Source organism: Puma concolor, chromosome C2, assembly GCF_028749965.1.
Source record: "Puma concolor isolate L17-30 chromosome C2, mPumCon1.1.hap2, whole genome shotgun sequence".
Classification (NCBI taxonomy): Eukaryota; Metazoa; Chordata; class Mammalia; order Carnivora; family Felidae; genus Puma; species Puma concolor.
The window spans coordinates 99,956,815-99,977,654 of NC_141675.1; the positions used below are offsets into that span (position 1 = coordinate 99,956,815).

Sequence of the window (20,840 nt, forward strand, 5' to 3'; positions counted from 1 at the left end):
TTGTTGAATATGATTTGCTAGTATCTTGTTGAGAATTTTTGCAGCCAGGTTCGTCAGGGATATTGGCCTGTAATTCTTTCTTAGCATAATACTCTTCAATTAGTGCGTTTGTAATTTTGGGTAAATACCTAGTAGTGTAATTGCTGGGTTGTAGAGTAGTTCTATTTTTAACTTTTTGAAGAATCTCTATACTGTTTTCCACAGTGGCTGTACCAGTTGGCATTTCCACCAACATTGCACGAGGGTCCCTTTTTCTCCACATCCTCACCAACACCTGTTGAAATCCCTTTTTAAAACAATCCTAGTGAGATTAAGTGACAAGCAATTATATGCACTCATAAAAGATGATGTGTTGGGGGCACCTGGGTGGTTCATTTTGTTGAATGTCCGACTCCAGCTCAGGTTATGATCTCACAGTTTATGAGTTCAAGCCCCACATCGGGCTCACTTCTTTCATGGAAGAGCCTGCTTCAGATCCTCTATCCTCCTCTCTCTCTATGCCCCTTCCCCACTTGTGCTCTTTCAAAATAAATAAAACATTAAAAGAAAAAATGATGTGTTTGTGCTAACAGGCTGTACCCACATTTGCTATAGATCTAGGAGCTGATAAGATTCTTCAGTAGAGGTTAAATGATTTAGAAAGCTAGGCTGAGTCAGACTGTATCCAGTGAGCAAAGGAGAAGATCGTAAATGAGAACTCTCCTAGATTGATTGCAAAATGGCTACACCTCATCTTGTATTTAGCTCCTTAAATCAAAAGGTGGAGTTAGTGTGTTCACCTCTTGAGTCTGGACTGTCCTCATACTTGTTTTGGCTAATAGAAAGGAGAAGTGATATCATGCCACTTCTGAACCTACATCTTAAGGAGGCCTTAAAGTCTTCTGCTATCTCTCTTGGCGATACAACAAACAAGAGCTAGCCTGCTGGAATTTGGGAGACCACGTGCAGCTGAGGCTGGTCTAGAAGAGCCAGCGCCTAGCTGACGCCAGGTGATAGCACTCTATAGCCACACCCAACTGCGACCTCTGAGCCCAGTCCGGATTAGCAGTGTCATCCTGCTGGCCCAGAGATTTGTAAGTAAACTTAACTATTTCTGTATGCCATTGGAGCTTTTATGGTTGATTTTTATGCAGCATTATTGTGGCCACAGATAACTGATGCAAGAATCAAGGGAGGGATGAGTACTCAGGGTTGTGCAGTTTGAACTCAATGTCTGGTAGGGTGGTTGAAAGAAATGAATAAGAGAACATGTATCCAGTGTTTGGCCCCGGTCCTGCACATTTATTGTAGTGACTCCTTACATACTTGCTGAATGGATTGTGGCTGGCAATGGGAGGGGGATGGTGTTTAGATTCAAGCCAGTATAGCTAATACTTTGGATTCTTAGCTTCCTGAGAGCAGGGCCATGTCTCTTATCCATATTTTCATCCTAATTTCATAGCATGTACTACAAATCCCATGTGTACTAATAATAAAGTACAGAGAACTTATCAAGCAAATGGCGTTATGCTCCAGGACTAGTTTCATTTGGTTCTGTAGAAAACTTTGTTATTTTTGCTTAGTTCAATGAGAAAGAGTTCTGTTAGCATTTTTCCTCAGTCTATTATTTTATTTAGAATGCCAAATGGTTCTTATGTCTCCAGATTTCAATTTTCACTTTTGCTATATTTGGGAAGAATCTATGCTTGTGCGATTGACTATAGCAAAATAACCTGGCAGCCAGAGGTTTCAACAAAGCCTTATACCACAGCTTTCAAAACCTGTGCTTCCTGCTGTAGCTGCATGACAATGTCAGGGACATTGATATCCATCTCTACTTTTTTTGTCTGTATGCTGATTATGCATGCTAGCTAACTAAAGAAGTGAAATCCTATTTTCTAAAATCTAAAACATCAGGAGTAGAGACAGTCTTCCTAAGACAGCATAAGAGATGAACTTCTTTTTCCATGATCTTGGAGTTCATCTGAGTCCAAATTGACAGCTTTTGGGATCCTTTTCCATTCGAATCCATGCTGGGGTACCAGGCTTTTGGTCTGGCCCCCTTGATCAGGACTGCCCTCTCTCGCATGCCCTTACCACTCCAGACCTGTATTGACCAGCCTGCTTCATCGGTAAGGCTCTGGAGCCACGTTGCCTGGAAATCCAGGCAAATCCCAGCTCCCTCATTTACTGGCTGTGAATTTGTGGTCAAACTGCTTCACCTCTCTGTGCCTCAATTTCCTTAACTGTCAAATGGTGATAATACTAGTGCTTATTGTAGGGCATCAATTGAGATAATCTCAGATAATCACGGTGCCTAGTAAATGTCAGTGATTATGATCTAATAAATTAAGTGGGCTGATAATCAGTTAATGTATATACTTTTAAGATATATTTGCCTGTGAACTGGGGTTTTTGTTTTTAATTTCTTATTAGAAAATAACTTCAAATTTACAGAGAAGTTGTAAGAATAAGAATAAAATATAGAATACTCACATATGCTTTATCTAGATTCATTTGTTAGCATGTTATCCCATTTGCTTTATCATTCTGTATGTGTGTATATGTATATAACTATATATATGTTATATATATATTATATATAATTTTTGGACCATTTGAAAGTAAGTTGCATATGTCATGAACTTTTACTCTTAAATATTTCCGTTTTTAAAAAGTAAGCTCTTGGGGCGCCTGGGTGGCGCAGTCGGTTAAGCGTCCGACTTCAGCCAAGTCACGATCTCGCGGTCCGTGAGTTCGAGCCCCGCGTCGGGCTCTGGGCTGATGGCTCAGAGCCTGGAGCCTGTTTCCGATTCTGTGTCTCCCTCTCTCTCTGCCCCTCCCCCGTTCATGCTCTGTCTCTCTCTGTCCCAAAAATAAATAAACGTTGAAAAAAAAATTAAAAAAATAAAAAGTAAGCTCTATGCCCAATGTGGGTCTTGACTCACAACCCCAAGATCAAGAGTCACATGCTTTACTGACAGAGCCAGCCAGGCGCCCTAAATATTTCCAAAGAATAAAGATATTCTCGTACCTAACCATAGTATAGTTGTCAAATTCAGCAAATCTAACATTGATAAGATACTCTAATCTGTCTGTATTATAATTTTGTCAATTGACCCAATAATGTCTGTTATAGTATATTCTTCTAGTAAAACATCCAATCTGAGACCAGGTGTTGTCTTTAGTTGCCCATATCTCTTTAGTCTCCTTCAATCTGGATCATTTGCACAGCCTTTCATTTGTCTTTAATAGAATGCTTGTCATTTTGGGTTAGTTCGATTTTTCCTCAGGATTATATTCAAAATATGTATTTCTGGCTGGAATACTGCATGAGTAGTGCTGTGTCCTCAGGTTGTCACATGTGGAGGCACACAGTGTCTTACCTTCCCCTTGCTCACATTAATTTTGATCACTCAGTCAATCCTTGTCTGAGTTCTCCATTGTATAGTTACTATGTTTTCCCTTAGAATAACTAAGCAACTCTTGGGGATACACTTTATGGTCATGCACATATTTTGATTTTCATCAGATTTTCCTCTTAGTTTTAGTATCCACTAATTATTCTTAGCCTGATATACGCAAGATGATGATTTTCCAATTCCAGGACTCCCTCCATTTTTTCCAGTCAGTTTTTGGCATTCTTATGTAGGCAAGAGTTCTTCCTTATACTGTGGGCATTTGCTAATGACTCGCTTCCTCAATGTATACCTGTTTTATTGACTTTGGATTGTATCTGGAGATATTTAGGTCCTTCCTTCCTTCCTTCCTTCCTTCCTTCCTTCCTTCCTTCCTTCTCCCATCAATATGGATTCATGAATTTCTACTTTTCTCAATGGTTTATAATTTATTACTCTCCTTAAGTATTCTGATGCTCAGATTGTTCTAGATATGGTTAATGGTAGTCCCAGGGTTTTAAAATTCAATTTCTCAACTGAAAAGCTTTGTAAAGTCACAGAAGAGAATTATTTTTTTCTACTGATGCTGTTAAATTGCCCAATAGTCTGAAAACTCTGGGCTGGCTTTGTTTTCTTCAGATGTTCAAGAGGGGAAAGAACATTTGTTTATTGTAGGCCTTCTGCCATTCTTTTGTAGTTGCTTCACAGAGACCACAACAAAGTACAGAATTTTCAATGTTTGGGCCTGCTCAGAGACACCAGGAAAAACTGGAGCTCTTTTTATTAGGGGCTCCAATCTCTTGGGAAGGGAAATTGTCTTAGTCAAATTACAATATAATCATTTCCTTTTTTTTTCCTTCAAGGGACATTTTACTGGAAAATTGATGCTATAATAGTAAGAAAGCACTTGGCAATGCAATATCAAAGCAGATCACTCCTGCTATTTATTATACCTCAAGGTTTATTTTAGACATTAAATTTACTTGTTGATGGAATTTTTAAAGCTGTTCCTAAATCTCCATATTAGGAAGAACTCCTCATTTCCTACATTCCATAGGATTTACAGTATTTCCTGATCCAAAAAAATACCCAAGCTGTCTTTCTGTTGAGGTTTTATTAACTATGAAAATAACTAATACTCTAAACAGTACTCACTCTGTGCAGGACATTGACGTAAACACTGCAGCTATACAATTCTATGAGGTAAATTATTATCTCATTTTTGAGGAGGAGGAAACTGAAGCACAGAGAGGTTAAGTAACTAGCCCAAGGTCACACAGTTAGTGGTTGAGGTAGAGTTGAATCTGGTCAATATGGCTGTAAAGCCTAATGCTCTACTCACCACACAGAGAGAGGCAAAGGGGGTTAACATTTCTTGATACTCTTGACCTACCTGATATAATGAACAAATGCAATAAGCAGGCATCCCAAGTAGAAGGAGAAGAAGATGAGGAAACTGAGAAGGATGGATTTCACATAAATAGTTTCTGTGGGAAGAGAAACAACTTTGGTCAGGGTGTCCTCAGGAAAAAAGAGAACCATGTTCAGGACAGGATGGCTTCAAGGGCTCATCTCCATCACACCCACTCTTAAGTCCTAATATAATTCCATTCAAAGCAGCAAAGCTACTGGAGGTCACCCAGACATTCTCCACAAATGGCTACCTATCACAGTGATGACTTCCCAATGGAAGCCAGGAAGGGACTTCCTGTATACAATGTCATAATTGAGTTCCCTTTCTTTCTGGAAGAGATTTAACAACATGCTTTGATTCTCTCTTCTATCTCCAAGGTAAATATTAGTTTTCTTATGATGTTTCTCTGGAAGGATGACATTAGTGTTGAAGTATATGATTGCCTTCGGACATAGAAATCTTTCCATGGACTCCTAGAGCCAATACTGACCTTTAATGGAAGGAACAATGGTCACTTTAAGGTTCTTTGCTCGTTGTAGATTCCAGGTTTGGTTCTCCTTTTCTGGTAAAAAAGAAAAAGGCAAAATAGATCAGATACTTGGTTCTTGGCCTCTCATCTGAACAGTTGTTCAAAAACTGCCCACAATTAGCTCTGGTTGTTGAATTTTCTTTTAGCAAGAACTAGAGGAAAACCTAACTCCCAAAGCTGCAAACTATCTAATATGGCTTTTGGCTAAACTTTCACGATAGCGTTTGCCTCACTGCATTTTTGGTAGTATTGAAGAAGTGAGACTGTAGCCTCCCTTCTTGAATAAAGAAAGCTTGACTCATCCTCTGATATCCATGTGGCCCAATATGCCATAGACATCTGAAGAAAATGGCTACAAAAATAGAAAGCTGTCTTGTCTTTTGCTTTGCATTATTCTAGCCAGTGAAAAAAAAATTTTTTTGTTACATAGTCATAAAATGACTTGTAGTTTGCCAAAGAACATTGGACACTGGCAAAACTCTAGAGTTAGGTAATCAAGAGATTAAAGAATACATGAAGAATACATCTGACCTGAATGTCAAGAGAACCATATTATACTGAACATTAAACACCCTCTGTGTTGATCAAATGTGGCTCATCAGCTGCTGGGGGTCTATGTTCTCAATCAATAGCCTCTTGCATTCCCACAGTAGTGACTGGGTAGTTAGCCATAACCATTTGTACTATGCCTAAGGGTATTACACACAGTCCCTGTCATTGGGATAAATGGTCCTGCTTTGCTTTCTTACTATCTTGCAAGGTATAATTTTGGCAACTGAAATTGAGAACTCTGAATTTTCCTTGTATGTCCTTGTGGAAATGAGGACTACTGATTAACACAAATGGCTCCATTACTGCTGGCTACCAAACCAGTCTTAGACAGTGGACCTTGATATGCTACATAAAATCATTATTTCACAACAGCAAATATTTGTTGAGTAAAAGGCAAACTGAGTGAATATACCTCACATGGTCTGATAGAGCCCAAGACTTTGAAAAGATGTAGTGCACTAAATGACATTTTGTAGTATCAGTAATCCTTTTAGATTTATCATTTTCTTCCCTATGTTTTTTTTTTTTTTCAAGGATCTTTCAGACTGCCTTGCAAGTTACTGCTGATGATCCCTAATGAGAATTAGAGATGGTAGTAAGGGGCCATGGGGAGCTTTTGGCTTCCCTTCTCTTCCATTTCATTAGGTTTTTCTAAGTCGCAAACATTCCTCACTATCTCTTACCCTGGATAAAGAAAGATCCTCCACAGGCATAATCTTCAGGCTTTATCACAAATACCACGAAGAACTGCTCGCCTGGAAAATCCTTCTTCTGCATAAGACATAACAACTTATGATAGCAAGAAAGGATAGCAAGAGGGGAGAAAGTCCATGGTGGTGGGGGTGGGAGCAGAAAGAGATGAAAGAGAAGAAAAGTAAAGTTCGCCCTTGCCCCTAGTTTCTTAGAAAGAACTTTCAGATACCTATGATCTACTCCAGGGTTTAGCCACAATAAAATAATTGTTAAATCCAAAAAATTAAACAGGTACACTATTCTAATCTCAATCTATCTTGTGCCCACTTATGTGCTTAGAACTGTAATAGGCCCCATGTAAAAAAATATGTCAACAGCCTATGTTTAATAATAATACTTGTACTTTATATTTTTAAAATTAACATACTTTATTTTTAGTGTGTTTTGGGTTCACTATGTTCAGGTTTTATTATTTGAAAATCCAATGATACATGACTTTCCTAACAGTCACACAGTCACAGTTAAATAATTTAGGTTAGGGATGCAAAAGTGAGACCTGCGTTATAGTCCTGGCTTTGACTTTCTCTAAATGTGCTTCTCTGTGTCCCAGTCTCCTTATTCACAAGTGAACAGGAGCAGAGATGTGAGATTATCAAAACTGAGGCACTAGGAAATCAAAGCCTAAGAGAAGTTTTTATATTTGATAGCTAAATCCTCATTTTTTGTTCTTTTTTTTTTTTTAAATGTTTACTTATTTATTTTGAAAGAGCAAGAGTGTGAGCAAAGGAGGGGCAGAGAGGGAGAGAGAGGGAATCCCACGCAGGCTCCACGTTGATGGCGTGGAGACTAATGCAGGGCTTGATCCCCCAAACCGAGAGATCATGACCAGAGCCAATGCCAAGAGTCGGAAGCTTAATCGACTGAGCCACCCAGAAGCCCTCGTTCTTTGTCCTTTAGTAGACAGTATCACCTTACTTTGGAGAACAGATGAAGTTGTAGGTACCTTAAGTAAATACCACCTTAAAGGCAGGGACAGAATCTTTTTGAAAATCATTTTTGCTATAAAATTACCATTGAAATAATTTAATTACAAATAACAAAAGGGCAAATGGCCATACACATGAGGTCCATATTCCTTTGAACCTATCCATTCTGTCCAGAGTTGAAGTCCTTTTTTGGATACTGTTACAGGTATACAGAGTATTAGAATATGTTTAATTACTTTAAATGGATCAGATAAACTTTACACTAAATCGGCATCTCCCAATAAGTACACTGGCATCTCACCTTACCTCTCTAAGCAATCTGTCAGATATATGTCCCACTGCATCATGGGTTCCCAAGACCCCCTAAGGGGAATGGGGCCCCTGGCAGAGCACTATTGTCCACCATGGCCTGGTCTTTGATTTCAGGAGTAGGAATCCTTGTTTTAAAGCCAATCATAAAGGAAAGAGATCCAAGGACACAGTGAATGACAATACGTTTTGAATGCTCGTCCAGCAGGTAACCTGACTATAAACTGTGCATTGTCTTTGACAATAGTGACCACCAAAGTGATGTCTCACCTGCAGTGTAATGGCAGCTTTCTTGGTCATGGACTGATAGACACCATTAAATTCCACATTGTGGTCGAGATCATATACTGGGCACTACAACATGCATGAAGGATAAAAAGGAAAGCATCACTAAAGCCATACTACACACAACACACATTCTACCCAGAGGATCACAGAGCAAGGGGTTCCTTACTAAGCCAGAAAGCATGAAAAGTTTTCTCTGAGGAAAGTCATGAAACAGTCCTCCTAAAGCTTAGTGTCTTGCCTTCTAAAGTCCTCTAAAGGTCACTTTATATGAAAAAGAACTGAAAAGATGGTCTTCAAGTATATAATACCTTTCCCATTTTTTAACACATTTGAGGCAGAAAAGGGCCCATTTTTAGAGTAAGACTTTTAAAACAGAATAAATGATAGGTTTCGATATTTCTTGTGCAGCCCACAATTTGGTCTTCCTTATTCTTTGTCATAATCCTCCCTCCCTTCTTTCCATTGCTTATTTTGGTGAGGAGTCAACTATTCTCTATCTCCCCAAATCAATGTCTCCAAACAGACAATCCACTTGTGTGTACAAGATACTGTTTTTATTATTTAACAGTTTTGCAGGAGATACATAGTAAGAGGACAACATAGTCCCCACCCTTCTCTTTCATTTACCCTGTGACAACATAATGCTCCATATTGAAAAACTGACAAGTTTTTAAGACTCACCATGATATTCTGGACTGAGACAACAGAACATGGATAAGCCATTTCAGACCTGACTTTAATAATAACTGAGTCCACATCATCAGGAAATTTGTATAGAAAATACTGAGAATAAGAAAAAAGAAAGACATGATTTGTTAATACTAAGTAATGTTTACAGTTATGAATTCAAAACTAGATTTACACGAATAGGATTGTTTCCTTTCTAGTACAAGGCACAAAGTTCAGATGTAAATCTCCATTCATTCCATCAGCCATTCATCTCATACATATTGAGCAACTGCTCTGTGCAGGGCTCTGGGCTCTGTGCCAGATTATTAGGGATAAGCAGTGAACAAAACAAGGTAGCCATTTCAGACAATGTCATTTCATTTGCTAGCATTTCTTTCCCAACTAAACTTGGGTATACTTCATTCCAGTTTCTGCTTAAGAAAATCCCTCCAACCCTCTGAACTAGGGATATTCAAGATGTAATCTGGGCCAAGATTTACTTCCATGGGATCATTTTGAAATAGGAAATTCCACTTTGAAAAGCAGATAAGTGGTTCTTCAAGATTCTTAACCACCTTCCTATAGGCGAGAATTACTACCAGGCCCACCGGGCCCCTAGACTTCTTGCTAAAGAATCTGTTTCCTGCCTGGAATATAGAGAGACAATATTTCCATTCAAAGATCAAGCGCTACATCTATTCCCCTGAAATATGTTCACAATTTTGAGCAGGCTGAGATATTCTTTAAAAGTATTTCTCAGATATCGTAAGAATCAGGAAATCAGAAGTTATACCATTTACCTAGATTAGATTATGAATCCACCGTTTATTAACGCTGAGTTTTAAACATATTGATAATAAATGAAGAAAGGGGACTTTTGTCAATAATTATAAATGTGGTAGCTGGTTGAGAAGCTTAACATTAAATATCTGATTAAGATTTTGAGGATACCAACTAAAACAAGCCCAATATCCTAGGACTCTAATAAATCTATCAGGTTTTTTTTTTTTTTTTTTTAATGTTTATTTGTTTTTGAGAGAGAAGAAGAAAAGAGAGAGCTGAGGGGCGGGAAGTAGAGCTGGGGTGGGGGTGGGGGGCAAAGGATCTGAAGCAGGCTTTGTGTTGACAGCACAGAACCTGATGTGGGGCTCAAACTTATGAACCTTGAGATCATGACCTGAGCCGAAGTTGGAGGCTCAACCAACTGAGCCACCCAGGTGCCACAAATCTATCAGTTTAAAGGAGAGGCAAAACATGTAAAAACTTAATTTTGAATTCTAACATCCTCTTTACTAACCTTATTCTGAGAATCAGAGAATAAAAATAGAATATTTTTCAATAATCCAAAGACTTCTGATGGGGAAAAAAATAACCTCAAGATTAAGGAATGTCATTAACATTGCTGTTTGGAAGTCTGTTCACACCTTGTCACAGATGGCAACACTTCTAAGAACCCACTTCATTTTGACCTTTCATCTTGGACCCTGATTCAATACATGTAAGACAGAGGTCTATCCAAAGGTGAATGGTCTGGAATTCCCAAGAGGTGTTCTTGGTTCCTAGGGAAGCCAAACTTTGTAACCTAAGAGCATTGTTATGATTACTGTTAGCAATAATGAGTATCATATCTATTTCTTTTTATTATAGGAGTTGGTTTTGTGCAAAAATCAGACATCTACTGAAGCTTTCTCTTTTTGCCAAAATATTATCAGTCTTCTTTATCTCTAAATTACCATAAACCTCAAATAAATACTTTTGACCCTTGCCTCGAGAATCTAATCAGAAAGAAGCAAATGACAAGTACCCAAAGCAATGGCTGGAATTTAGGCCACAAATCACCATCTTGGGTCTTCATTACCCACCCAGTTTCTGTAACCTGCTTCTATCTGATAATTAAGGTTCTGTGAGAATGTGCAGTCATTTGGATGGTTTTATATAAATAGAAAATCTTTCCTACAGTTGAAGGGGATATAAAATCTAGGTCAAAATGGGAACAGTTAATAGTAAAGTAAAACTTTCATAGATATCAAATAATTTCTATTTTGTTTTTTAGTTCTAAGTATGTTTTACTTTAGTTTGAGATTTATATACAAACTACTTAGAATTTCATATTTACATACCTTTTTTAAAATGAGAGAAAGCTATAATATATAATCCTCACTGATTTTCTTTTTTAAAAAAAATTTTAATGTTGATTTATTTTTGAGACAGAGAGACAGAGAGCGAGTGGGGGAGGGACAGACAGAGAAGGAGATACAGAATCTGAAGCAGGCTCCAGGCTCTGAGTTGTCAGCACAGAGCCCAATGAGTCGTGAGATCATGACCAGAGCCAAAGTTGGACGCTCAACCCACTGAGCCACCCAGGCTCCCGTCATCACTGATTTTCTACAAACTGAGAGTGCATTTCAGCATTCAGTTAGTTACCATATTTAGTATGTCTCCGTACAGCACTATTACACTATACTCTTTGTGTGGTTGGGATGTAAGTTTCTCCTCTTTTTAGATATCTCCCATTGCACCTAGCAACTAGTGCTTTCACATATTTCATGAATTAAGTGGCCAATAAATGTTGAGGGCAATTCATGTGGGCCTGTAGTCCTCTTTTGTCAGTGGGTGGCAGTATATATGCACTGTGGAGGCCTTCACTGATGGGAAATTGAAGTCTTAAAAGATGCATGGGAGTTGGCCCACACAGGTTTGGGGGGCTGATTGTGCACATCTCATCCCAACTCTGTATTCAAGGGCATCATGTTGGCAGCTTATGATTGGCCATAATGGAGGTATTTACACCACAGAAATGGGCAAATGCTACAAATCAGGGGTTTCTCTCTGGGAACTGGTTGTTAAATATTTACCAACACATAAGTGCTTGTAATAGATTTAAACAGTATCCATATATTGTGTTAATTCCAGTTTTAATACATTCAATGCAAAAATTAAGTAGCCATTTATGACCTAAGCTGTATTACAGCCTACAGAAGATTTACAATAAATATCGGGACATTAAATAAATCTGTGATAAGCCTGCTATTGCATAGACTTAACTCTTTCAGAGGCTGTGAAAAAATAAAAAGGTAGCTAGAAGTGTCCATGGAAAAGCAGCTTAAAGTTTTCATGTATTTTTTTTTCATGTATTTATTCTGCTTATGATTATGGTTTAATGGAGAGCACAACACACATATCTAATTCTTCTAATGTCCGCATTCCTGTTCTCTCTTTATGACAGGAGAAACTATTATACCATAACACTCTAGAAATTAAAGTATGTCCCATTTTTATTGTATTTCTCAGTTGATTAATTATTTGTGTACCTGTTTTGTGTTTGGCCTTCCACTCCCTGTCCCTCCCCATTTTGATAATAAGGTTCATGAGGGCAGGAGTTATATCTCCATCTTCTTCATATCATATCCTCAGCACCTAGTTCAGTCTAGTACTGTCCTTGGTGCATAATAGATGCACAGTTTGCTAACAGTTGAGCCAAGGAACATCTGCAAACAAATTTCATGCCTCTCATTTCACACCAGTTAAGGGGGTAAGATCGAATGTTGTGTCTAAAGTCCCAGTAATATGAACGACATTCCAAAAATACAAATATATCTCAAATTGTGAAAGGTCAAGGGCAATGCCACATGCTGACTCTGCCTATTACCATGGGTTTGTTGGGTAATGTCAGTAGGTAGAATCATGATAACCTTGAAATGCTTCACTTACCTGAGGTTGAGAGGGGCTGGCAGTGAAGTGAAAGGCAACATTTGTCCTGAGAAATGTAAGTGGGAGAAAGAAAAGGGGGAAAAGTGAGAGAAAAGCTAAGTTAGCAAGCAAAAAATATTTATGTAAAAGAAAACCACCCTAAACTAGATGCAAGGAGAGCCTTACTCTTTGTGAAAGGAATTCTAGTCCTGTCAAACTGACCAAGTAAACTGCATGGGGACTTGGTTTCAACTCTCAAGAATGATCAAACTGGGGAGGGATCAATTTTATGTCTCTATATACCCATGATGTCATGCCTATGGAAATAATTACTTTGTTTGGCCTGAATTTTGGGGAACCTGAGCCTGTACTTCTTCTGGGGCCCTTCCCAGCTTCATCCCTTGGTGCTCTCTAACAAGTCTTTCTCCCCACTGCTAGTTTTCCTTTTCAAAAAGTAAAACAGTTTTAAAAACCCTGGGGCGCCTGGGTGGCGCAGTCGGTTAAGCGTCCGGCTTCAGCCAGGTCACGATCTCGCGGTCCGGGAGTTCCAGCCCCGCGTCAGGCTCTGGGCTGATGGGTCGGAGCCTGGAGCCTGTTTCCGATTCTGTGTCTCCCTCTCTCTCTGCCCCTCCCCCGTTCATGCTCTGTCTCTCTCTGTCCCAAAAATAAATAAAAACGTTGAAAAAAAAATTTAAAAAAACCTTATTAAAGATTCCTTTATAAAGGACATGTCAAGACATTTAACAAGAGGTTTATAATTGGAGGTGTTGTTTAGAAGTCATAAAACTTGAGCACTGTTTCTAAATTTAACGACCAACGATTTTAGGCTGTTGGCAGACTGGGCTCAGAATTTAACAATGGGTGCAATGTGTATGTATTTACTCTCAACAGATATTATCAGTGTCAAGGATTCATTCTGCTGAAGCACAGTGGAAAACTTGTGGCTCTAAGTCAGCTAACAAAGCCAAATCTAGTTGTGTGTTTGATCCTGAGATTCCACAACCAGAGTCAGGACCCTGGTGCCGTGCGTGGCTGGGTAGTGTTGTGTCATCTGCTATTACCAGGGCAACATGGGGCCTTCAATTCTGTTCGTTGCCAGGTCAGGGGAAGGAAAACGACACTGATTTTCTTGGCTAGCAACAGACAGCATGAGATTTCCAGATGCAACCAGTATTCTTTGGCCAGGAATTTCTTTTTTATACTCTGAAAGTATGGGCATCGATATGATTTTTTCCCCTTGTCCTTTATGTTTTCTTTACCAGTATCATCACATACAAACTTCCAAAACATTGTTTTCTTTAAGACTATCACACTTAAGTCCTCTCTTTCTCATAGAGTCAACAGTGTGTGTAAAATAAACATCGTGTCTGTTGCAGATGAAACATTTTGCTTCCTTCCCCATGGGCCCTGTCAGAGGCTGGGGGAGGTTGAATTAACCAAGAGTCGTTAACCAACAGAACAAAGCTAACTGAGACTCGCATATACCTCTAGAGAAAGAGGTATAAACATTTCAACTTATTTGTTTAAAAAAATTCAACACAGGAAACAAAGGTTTATTTGATAAATAAAAACTAAAAGCTGACTTTGTTCCCCTGTTTTGGTTAGTTTAAGGGAGGGGGGAAGAGAAAGAGACCAGATGGTGTCAAGAGAGGTGGGTGTGCAAATAAGGGAGGCAGGAAAAGAAGAGGAAGAGAGAGGCCCATGGAGAAGGTAGAAGAGAGAGGAGAGATACATACAAGAGAAGAAGAAAAAAACAGAAGAAAAAAGAAAGGGGGTTTGGAAGAAAGGGTAGGTGGGAAGACAGGCAGGGACAAAAGCTAAGTAGTTTTTGAGGTGGGTACCAGAGAGGACTGTGAGATACACGACATCTTCTTCATCTTAGGATAGCCAGCCCCTGGCACAGAGCCCAGTGGGTGTGCAAAACCCCCACTTTGTTTGTTGAAGGAAATTATGCCCTATTATTCATTTGGACTATGGACTTCAGAATATCATTCCCTGTTATCTCCTTACTGCCATCTGTTATGAACTCCCTTCGCTCACCCCAACCCTTCCACCCACCTTCTGGTCATGTGTAACCCTCCACCTCATCGCTCTGGTCTAAGTAGAAGTACAAACTGCATGGATGTGCTATATCCTATCCTTTCTTCCCTCCTCTGGGACTCTGCTTCTACAAAATTCAACAGTCCTATAAATTTTATACACTCTTGGTTTATAAATATACTAAAATCTCAACCACTTTCAAAATAAATAGTAAACAAAAACGCCCCAACAAAATGCCTCCCTTTTTCCTATATTTTGCTCCTTTGATGTCATTTATATTCTCCCTCTCCTTCACAAACTAGCTTCTTAAAATAGTATTGCGCTCTCATCCCTCATTTGTTTTTTCCTCTCCCCACTGCCATAAGGATTCTTTTCCCACCATCCCCCTGAAGTTGCCTTTGCTGAGGGTAAGTCGCCTCCTAATTGCTAAAGCCAGTGACTTCATCCTTAACTTTACCTCTCTGTGACATTTGACTCTGACGACCACTCCCTCTGCCTTGAAACTTTCCTCCCTTGGGCTATGTGACACCTGCTTTCCTTGGGTTTTCTCTCACACATTTGGCTATGCCTACTCAGCTTCTTGTGATAGTTCTGTTTCTCAGACGACCCCTTACATAAGTACGTTCCCCACAGTCCCATTCTTGACCTTCTCATTTTCCTTAGCCATGTACATTATATATCTATACAATATATAATGGCAATTAAATATTATATATTACATATTATATTTAATACTTTGTCATTAATATAATAGTAAACATTATATTTAATTACTATATATTAAATGTATATTCAATTGCCACAAAATCCATACAAATGTCAGTAAATCTCGGGTTTCCATGTCCAGCCCAGGGCTATCACGTGAACTCCAGTCATGGAGGAGTAATTATCTGCTGGGCTTCTGTATATGGCTATCCCTCAAACATTCAAACTGCACGTAATCAAAATGGAATGTGCTGTAATTTCCCTGTTCCTGAGCCACTAGGTCTCTTTGGTAGGAAACCTCACCAGACTTCTGACATCATTGCTGGAGTCATCTTGGACTCCCTTTTTATTGACTTCCACATTTGATTCATCACCAAGTCTTACTCTTAGTGTAAATGTAACCTGGATGCACCTGACCGACTTGAAGCACTATCTTTGCCCAATATAGCATTCACTAAGAAAACAATTGGAAAAGTAACGGAAATCATTACTGTGGTCTACCCTCAAATACTTAAGGGTGATTACCTAGTGTGACACATGACCAAATGGTCTAAAAGCCTCTTCACTTACTTATTTTCTCAAAAAAATCTACCACTTTTCACAGCTTGGTAGCTGAACTATCTCACTCAAAACTCTCTCAACACAGACTCAAATCCTTGATTAGAAGACTGGAGGAGGGTCAAAGGCTGCAGGTACTCATATAGGACTATATGTTTTTTATTCTGCCACATGTATTTTTTGAATTTGTGAATTATCCTTATGTATATTACTTAACCCCTTTTCTCCCTGACAACTTTATTGCTGCTATAACACATTCAGTCCCTAATCATTGTTTATTCTTCTCTACTCAAATAACTTTTCATTTGTCTATATGTCCCTGCCCTCTCCTCTCTCCAGTTCATCTTCCACATGACTACTAAATTCATCTCTAAAAATCAAATTTGTTTATCTTATTCCGTTGCTTGAAATCCTTTAGTGGCTCCTGTAACCTGAAAGGTGAAGTCCAAACTCCCTGGTTAAGCATAGAAGATCTCAAAATCAAGGATTGGGTACTGCTACCCGTGTCTCCACCCTGTCTCCTCTTATTCCACTTCAGGCACCGTGGGCCTGCCTCCTTGAAGCACTTCTACTCAAGCTGCCCTCTGTAAGCCAGACCTTACTTCTGAGCATCATGCTGCTGTGTATCCAACACCCTGCCAAGCATCTGTACGTCACGTTCAACATGTCCCAGAGTGAACTTATCCTCTCTTCCTTCCTTCCTCAACATTCTCATTTTCCCTTAGTGACCTTTTATGGGGTAGCAGGCCACCCTTGACTCTCCCATTTCCCTTACTCCTCATACCCCATCAAGTTTTGTCAATGTCACCTCTAAATTCTTCCATTCATCTCATTATTATCTTGACTGCTGCATCCACCTTCAATTTTCTGCATCCAGTTTCGTCCCCTTCAAATCCTCCACGCAACCATTCCGACTTAGACAACTGCCAGAATTTCTTCACGGTCCTTCTGAGCTCCGCCCAGCCCATGATCAGGTGCCTGCCTGCTCCAACAGCCTCCTGCTCCTCCCTGTCTGCGACTTCACACTCCGCAACATGAGTGAGGGATGGTTGGATGGCAGGGAGTAATGCTTTAAGACAGAATTTTATTTTTAAGACTCAATTGAAATAACTGCTTCATGGAATTGAGAAATATATTTAGGGCAACATAAACAGTGGGAGGACAGCTTTAAACACAAAGTAGAAATAGCATATTATAGTCGCAATTGCTCAGAGCTGGGAGTCAGAAGTAGCATCTAGTCCTGATTTTATCCTTTCCTAGCTGTGTGTTTGGATTAGTCACTTAACCTCTCTGGGCACCAGTTTGCTCATCTGTAAAAATGAGGTGAGTGGATTCAATTTCAAAAGTTCCTTTCATTGTTAAAATATATGCTTCTAGAAAAAAATCCTGAAACATGGTTCATATACCTTCTAGTGTGCCACTCAAAAACTTGCAACAGAAACTGCCATGTTGGGAATTTTTGAGTTGATTTTTCAGCATCTCTCCCAACACCTAGACTTCAGATCTCACCACAGTCCCCAGCTCCTGCTTGTTATCATCATCCTCTGGATTTCTGAGTCACCAGCAAAGTTGGTGTGGGACAAACCAGAGCCAACAAGAAAGAGACATACATATTTCAGTAACCATCTCTTCTCAGACTTATCTTATTCTCATAAAAACCCTAGTAACCATACAGTTTGAAATGCTCTGAATGTCTGGTTGCTGAGGTCATCACATGATAAGAGGTGGAAGCAGAAAACAACACGAAGGAACAGATTTGCAGTTCCAGCAGCATGCATATCATTCATTAACACTTGCGCAGACCTGTGACCTTATGATTTCAGTTTCACAGAATTCAGTTCTCCAAAGGGTCTAATTAGCCTCACAGGAAAACCAGCCTTAGAATTCTAGTACAGTGCCACCAGATGACAGTCACAGGTCGAAGACACAGAACCAATCAGTAAATGCGATGCTTCTCTGAAGTTCAAACTGTACTCTGTTCAAGTAATGTGCGACAACCTCCTTCAAACGTATCACCGTGAATTCCCACATTGTTTAATATCATAAATAGTTAAGTATTAAAATCATTAAATGTAAGCACCATATTTAGAAATTGCTTAGAGGTAGTGGTTCTTAACTCTGGCTACACATTAGAATCACCAGGGGAACTTTAAAATTATATATACTAATGCTCAAACCTCCCTCCTAGAAACTCTGACTTAGTTGATCTGGGTGGATTTTGTCTATCAGAGAAACTTTTTCTGTCTTTTTTGGGGGGAGGGTGGGAGTGAGAGTTTTTTGCTCTTGAAATTACCATGTCACTTTTTTCTACACCAAAATTAATGGAGGGACTTGGAAAAAATGCTGTGACTAATCCTCCATCCTTCTAACCATTCACTTCTCCATCTGTCCATCCATTGCTATGGGCACACATTGTCAAGAGCTGCACAGAAGACCAAGGTAAATATCCGATTCCTATTAGCAACTCTACTGGCTATCGACTTCTTTATAAACTGCCTTAGAAAAGTTAAGGTGAGATTTATAATAGAACAAAACATTCTGATTACAAAAATAAACTGCATAAGTATTATATACTATTTGTAAATATTCTGACTTAAAAAAATTAATCTTTTTATTGAAGCATAAAAAACATATGAAAAAAGCACAAGTCATAAATATGTATCTGAACGAATCCTCACCAGGTAAACAACCATATACTTCCTCTTTCCTCTTCAAAGTTACCACTATCCTGACTTCCAATATTACAGAATAGTTTTGCCTGTTTTTAAACTTCATATAAATAGAACGAAACAGTATGTATTCCCTTTGTCTGGTGTCTTTTGCTTAACATTGTGTTTGTGAGAGTTATCCATGTTGCTAGGTACAGCAATGGTTTGTTCATTTTTATTGTTGTAGAGTATTCCCTGGGATGAATAGGACAATTATATATTTAGGAGTTGGATTTATAATAAGTAGGTGTGAAATTGCATTGTCAGTCTTTGCAAATTATAGAAATTGGTACGTGTAGGGAAATCTCCTTATAGTTTTAATTTGGTAGCTGATAAGGTTGGGTTTTAGGACCATTTGGATACCTTCTTTGGTAAAGTGTCTGTTAAGCTCTCTTGCTTATTTTTTTTCCAATGGGCTTGCTTTATTATATTTTAAAAAACAGGTATAAAAACAATACTAGTCATTTCAAATAATTGACTTGTGATTTGGTTGGTTCTGTCCACTGTTGATTTGTTCTCTATTTCATTGTTTTATGCTCTTATTTTATTACTTTCTTTTACTTTCTTTGAGTTTTATTTTCTAACTTCTTGAAATGGACACTTACCACACTGATTTTCAGCCATTCTTCTTTCTTAACATATACATTTGAAGCTATACATTTGCCTCTAAGCAGTGCTTAGCTGCATCCCAGAAGTTTGGATATGTCATATTTTCATTATCATTTTTTTCTTTTTTTCTTTTTTTTTTCTTTTTTTTTTTCTTTTTTTTTTTCAACGTTTTTATTCATTTTTGGGACACAGAGAGACAGAGCATGAACGGGGGAGGGGCAGAGAGAGAGGGAGACACAGAATCGGAAGCAGGCTCCAGGCCCTGAGCCATCAGCCCAGAGCCTGACGCGGGGCTCGAACTCACGGACTGCGAGATTGTGGCCTGGCTGAAGTCGGACGCTTAACTGACTGCGCCACCCAGGCACCCCTCATTTTTTTCAAAATATTTTCTAATTTTTATGGTAATTACTCTTTGACTCATAATTTATTTAGAAGTAAGCTACTTAATTTCCAAACATTTGGAGACTTTTATAGATATCATCTTGTAGGTGATTTCTACCTCAATTCCATATACAGGATTTCGGTTCTTTTAAATCTATCTATCAAGACCTGCATTAGAGCTTGGCAACTGGTAAATGTTGCATGTGCACCTGAAAAGGTTAGGCTTTCTATCATTTTGAGATACAGTTTCCTAAATACATTAATTTGTTCAAGCTTGTTGTTCATATTCACTTGCTCTTTATATCTTAAAGGGCTAGATAGCAAATATATTAGGCTTCCAGGCCATAATGCCTCCAAACCAACTACTCACCTTTGTCATTGTAGTATGAAAGCAGCCAGAGACAATATGTAAATGAATGGGTGCAGCTATGTTCCTGTAAAACTCTAGTTACAAAACCCAGTGGCCAGTCTGTGGGCCATAGATTGCCAATGCCTGTTCTATCTAATTATGTTTTGGTCTATTTATTCTATTATCTATAGAGAAATCTCTGCAATTGCAAATTAGTCCAATTGTTTTCATTCTGAAATTTTTGTTTGTATATTATGAAGTCATGTTAGCAGGTGCATATAAATTTAGAATTGATTCTTTTAGAAATATGAACTGTCCCCTCTATCTTCAGTAATGCTTCTCGCATTAAGGAATATCTTGTAAATATGATACACTACAAATATGATATATACAAATATGATAAATATGATATATACAAATTTATTTAACCAAACTTTCTCTTGGTTAGTATTAGTATATTTTTTTTACTATCCTTTTATTTACGTTTATATATTCTTTTATTTAAGGTTGTACTCTTGTAAGCAACACATAGTTTCCTTTTTTTTTTTCTAAATCTCATTGACATTCTTAGTCTTTTTCTTGGCATATTTGAGTCTGTTTATATTATATATTTTTTTTTCATTGGGTAAATGTAAACATTGATTCAATTCCTGAGACTCTTCACTCTCTGTTTCAAAGTTCTAGCGAAAAGTCTAGGTCACAGGATTTTTTTTTTCCTCCAGTATAGTTTCTTCCCCTGAGATCTCCTCATTTTTTTCTCAGAAAACATATTGTTCCAGTGAAGCTGAGTCTGGCCCTATGGCCACACAGGCTTGCACACACCTGGGTGCCAGTCTCCATCTTCAGTGGTACCCAAACTCATCAGTTCCAAGATTCTTCCCTGTAAGAAGCCAGAACCACAGAAGGGTGGGTGATAATGGGGGGAGCAGGCAAGAGCTTGCCTGTTTTTTCTTATTGATTTGTAGAAGTTCTTTATATATCCT

The 20,840-nt window shown here is 38.6% G+C and overlaps 1 protein-coding gene across 7 annotated transcripts in view; it reads right to left on the reverse strand.

Moving 5' to 3' along the window:
• Positions 1-20,840, reverse strand: part of SIDT1 (SID1 transmembrane family member 1) — a 112,688-nt gene that overhangs the window by 47,638 nt on the left and 44,210 nt on the right. For 6 of the 7 annotated variants that reach the window (XR_015240301.1, XR_015240302.1, XM_086675406.1 and 3 more), the window contains exons 4-9: positions 12,529-12,574; positions 8,830-8,931; positions 8,131-8,214; positions 6,556-6,643; positions 5,282-5,353; positions 4,771-4,864 (exon numbers count right to left, since the gene is read on the reverse strand). Coding sequence is in view for 5 of the 7 variants with exons in the window: in XM_086675406.1 (XP_086531532.1) it covers positions 4,771-4,864; positions 5,282-5,353; positions 6,556-6,643; positions 8,131-8,214; positions 8,830-8,931; positions 12,529-12,574 (486 nt within the window). In the remaining 2 variants the exon portion in view is untranslated. The remainder of the gene's footprint in view (positions 1-4,770; positions 4,865-5,281; positions 5,354-6,555; positions 6,644-8,130; positions 8,215-8,829; positions 8,932-12,528; positions 12,575-20,840) is intronic. The other variant, XM_086675405.1, reaches the window with a different exon arrangement.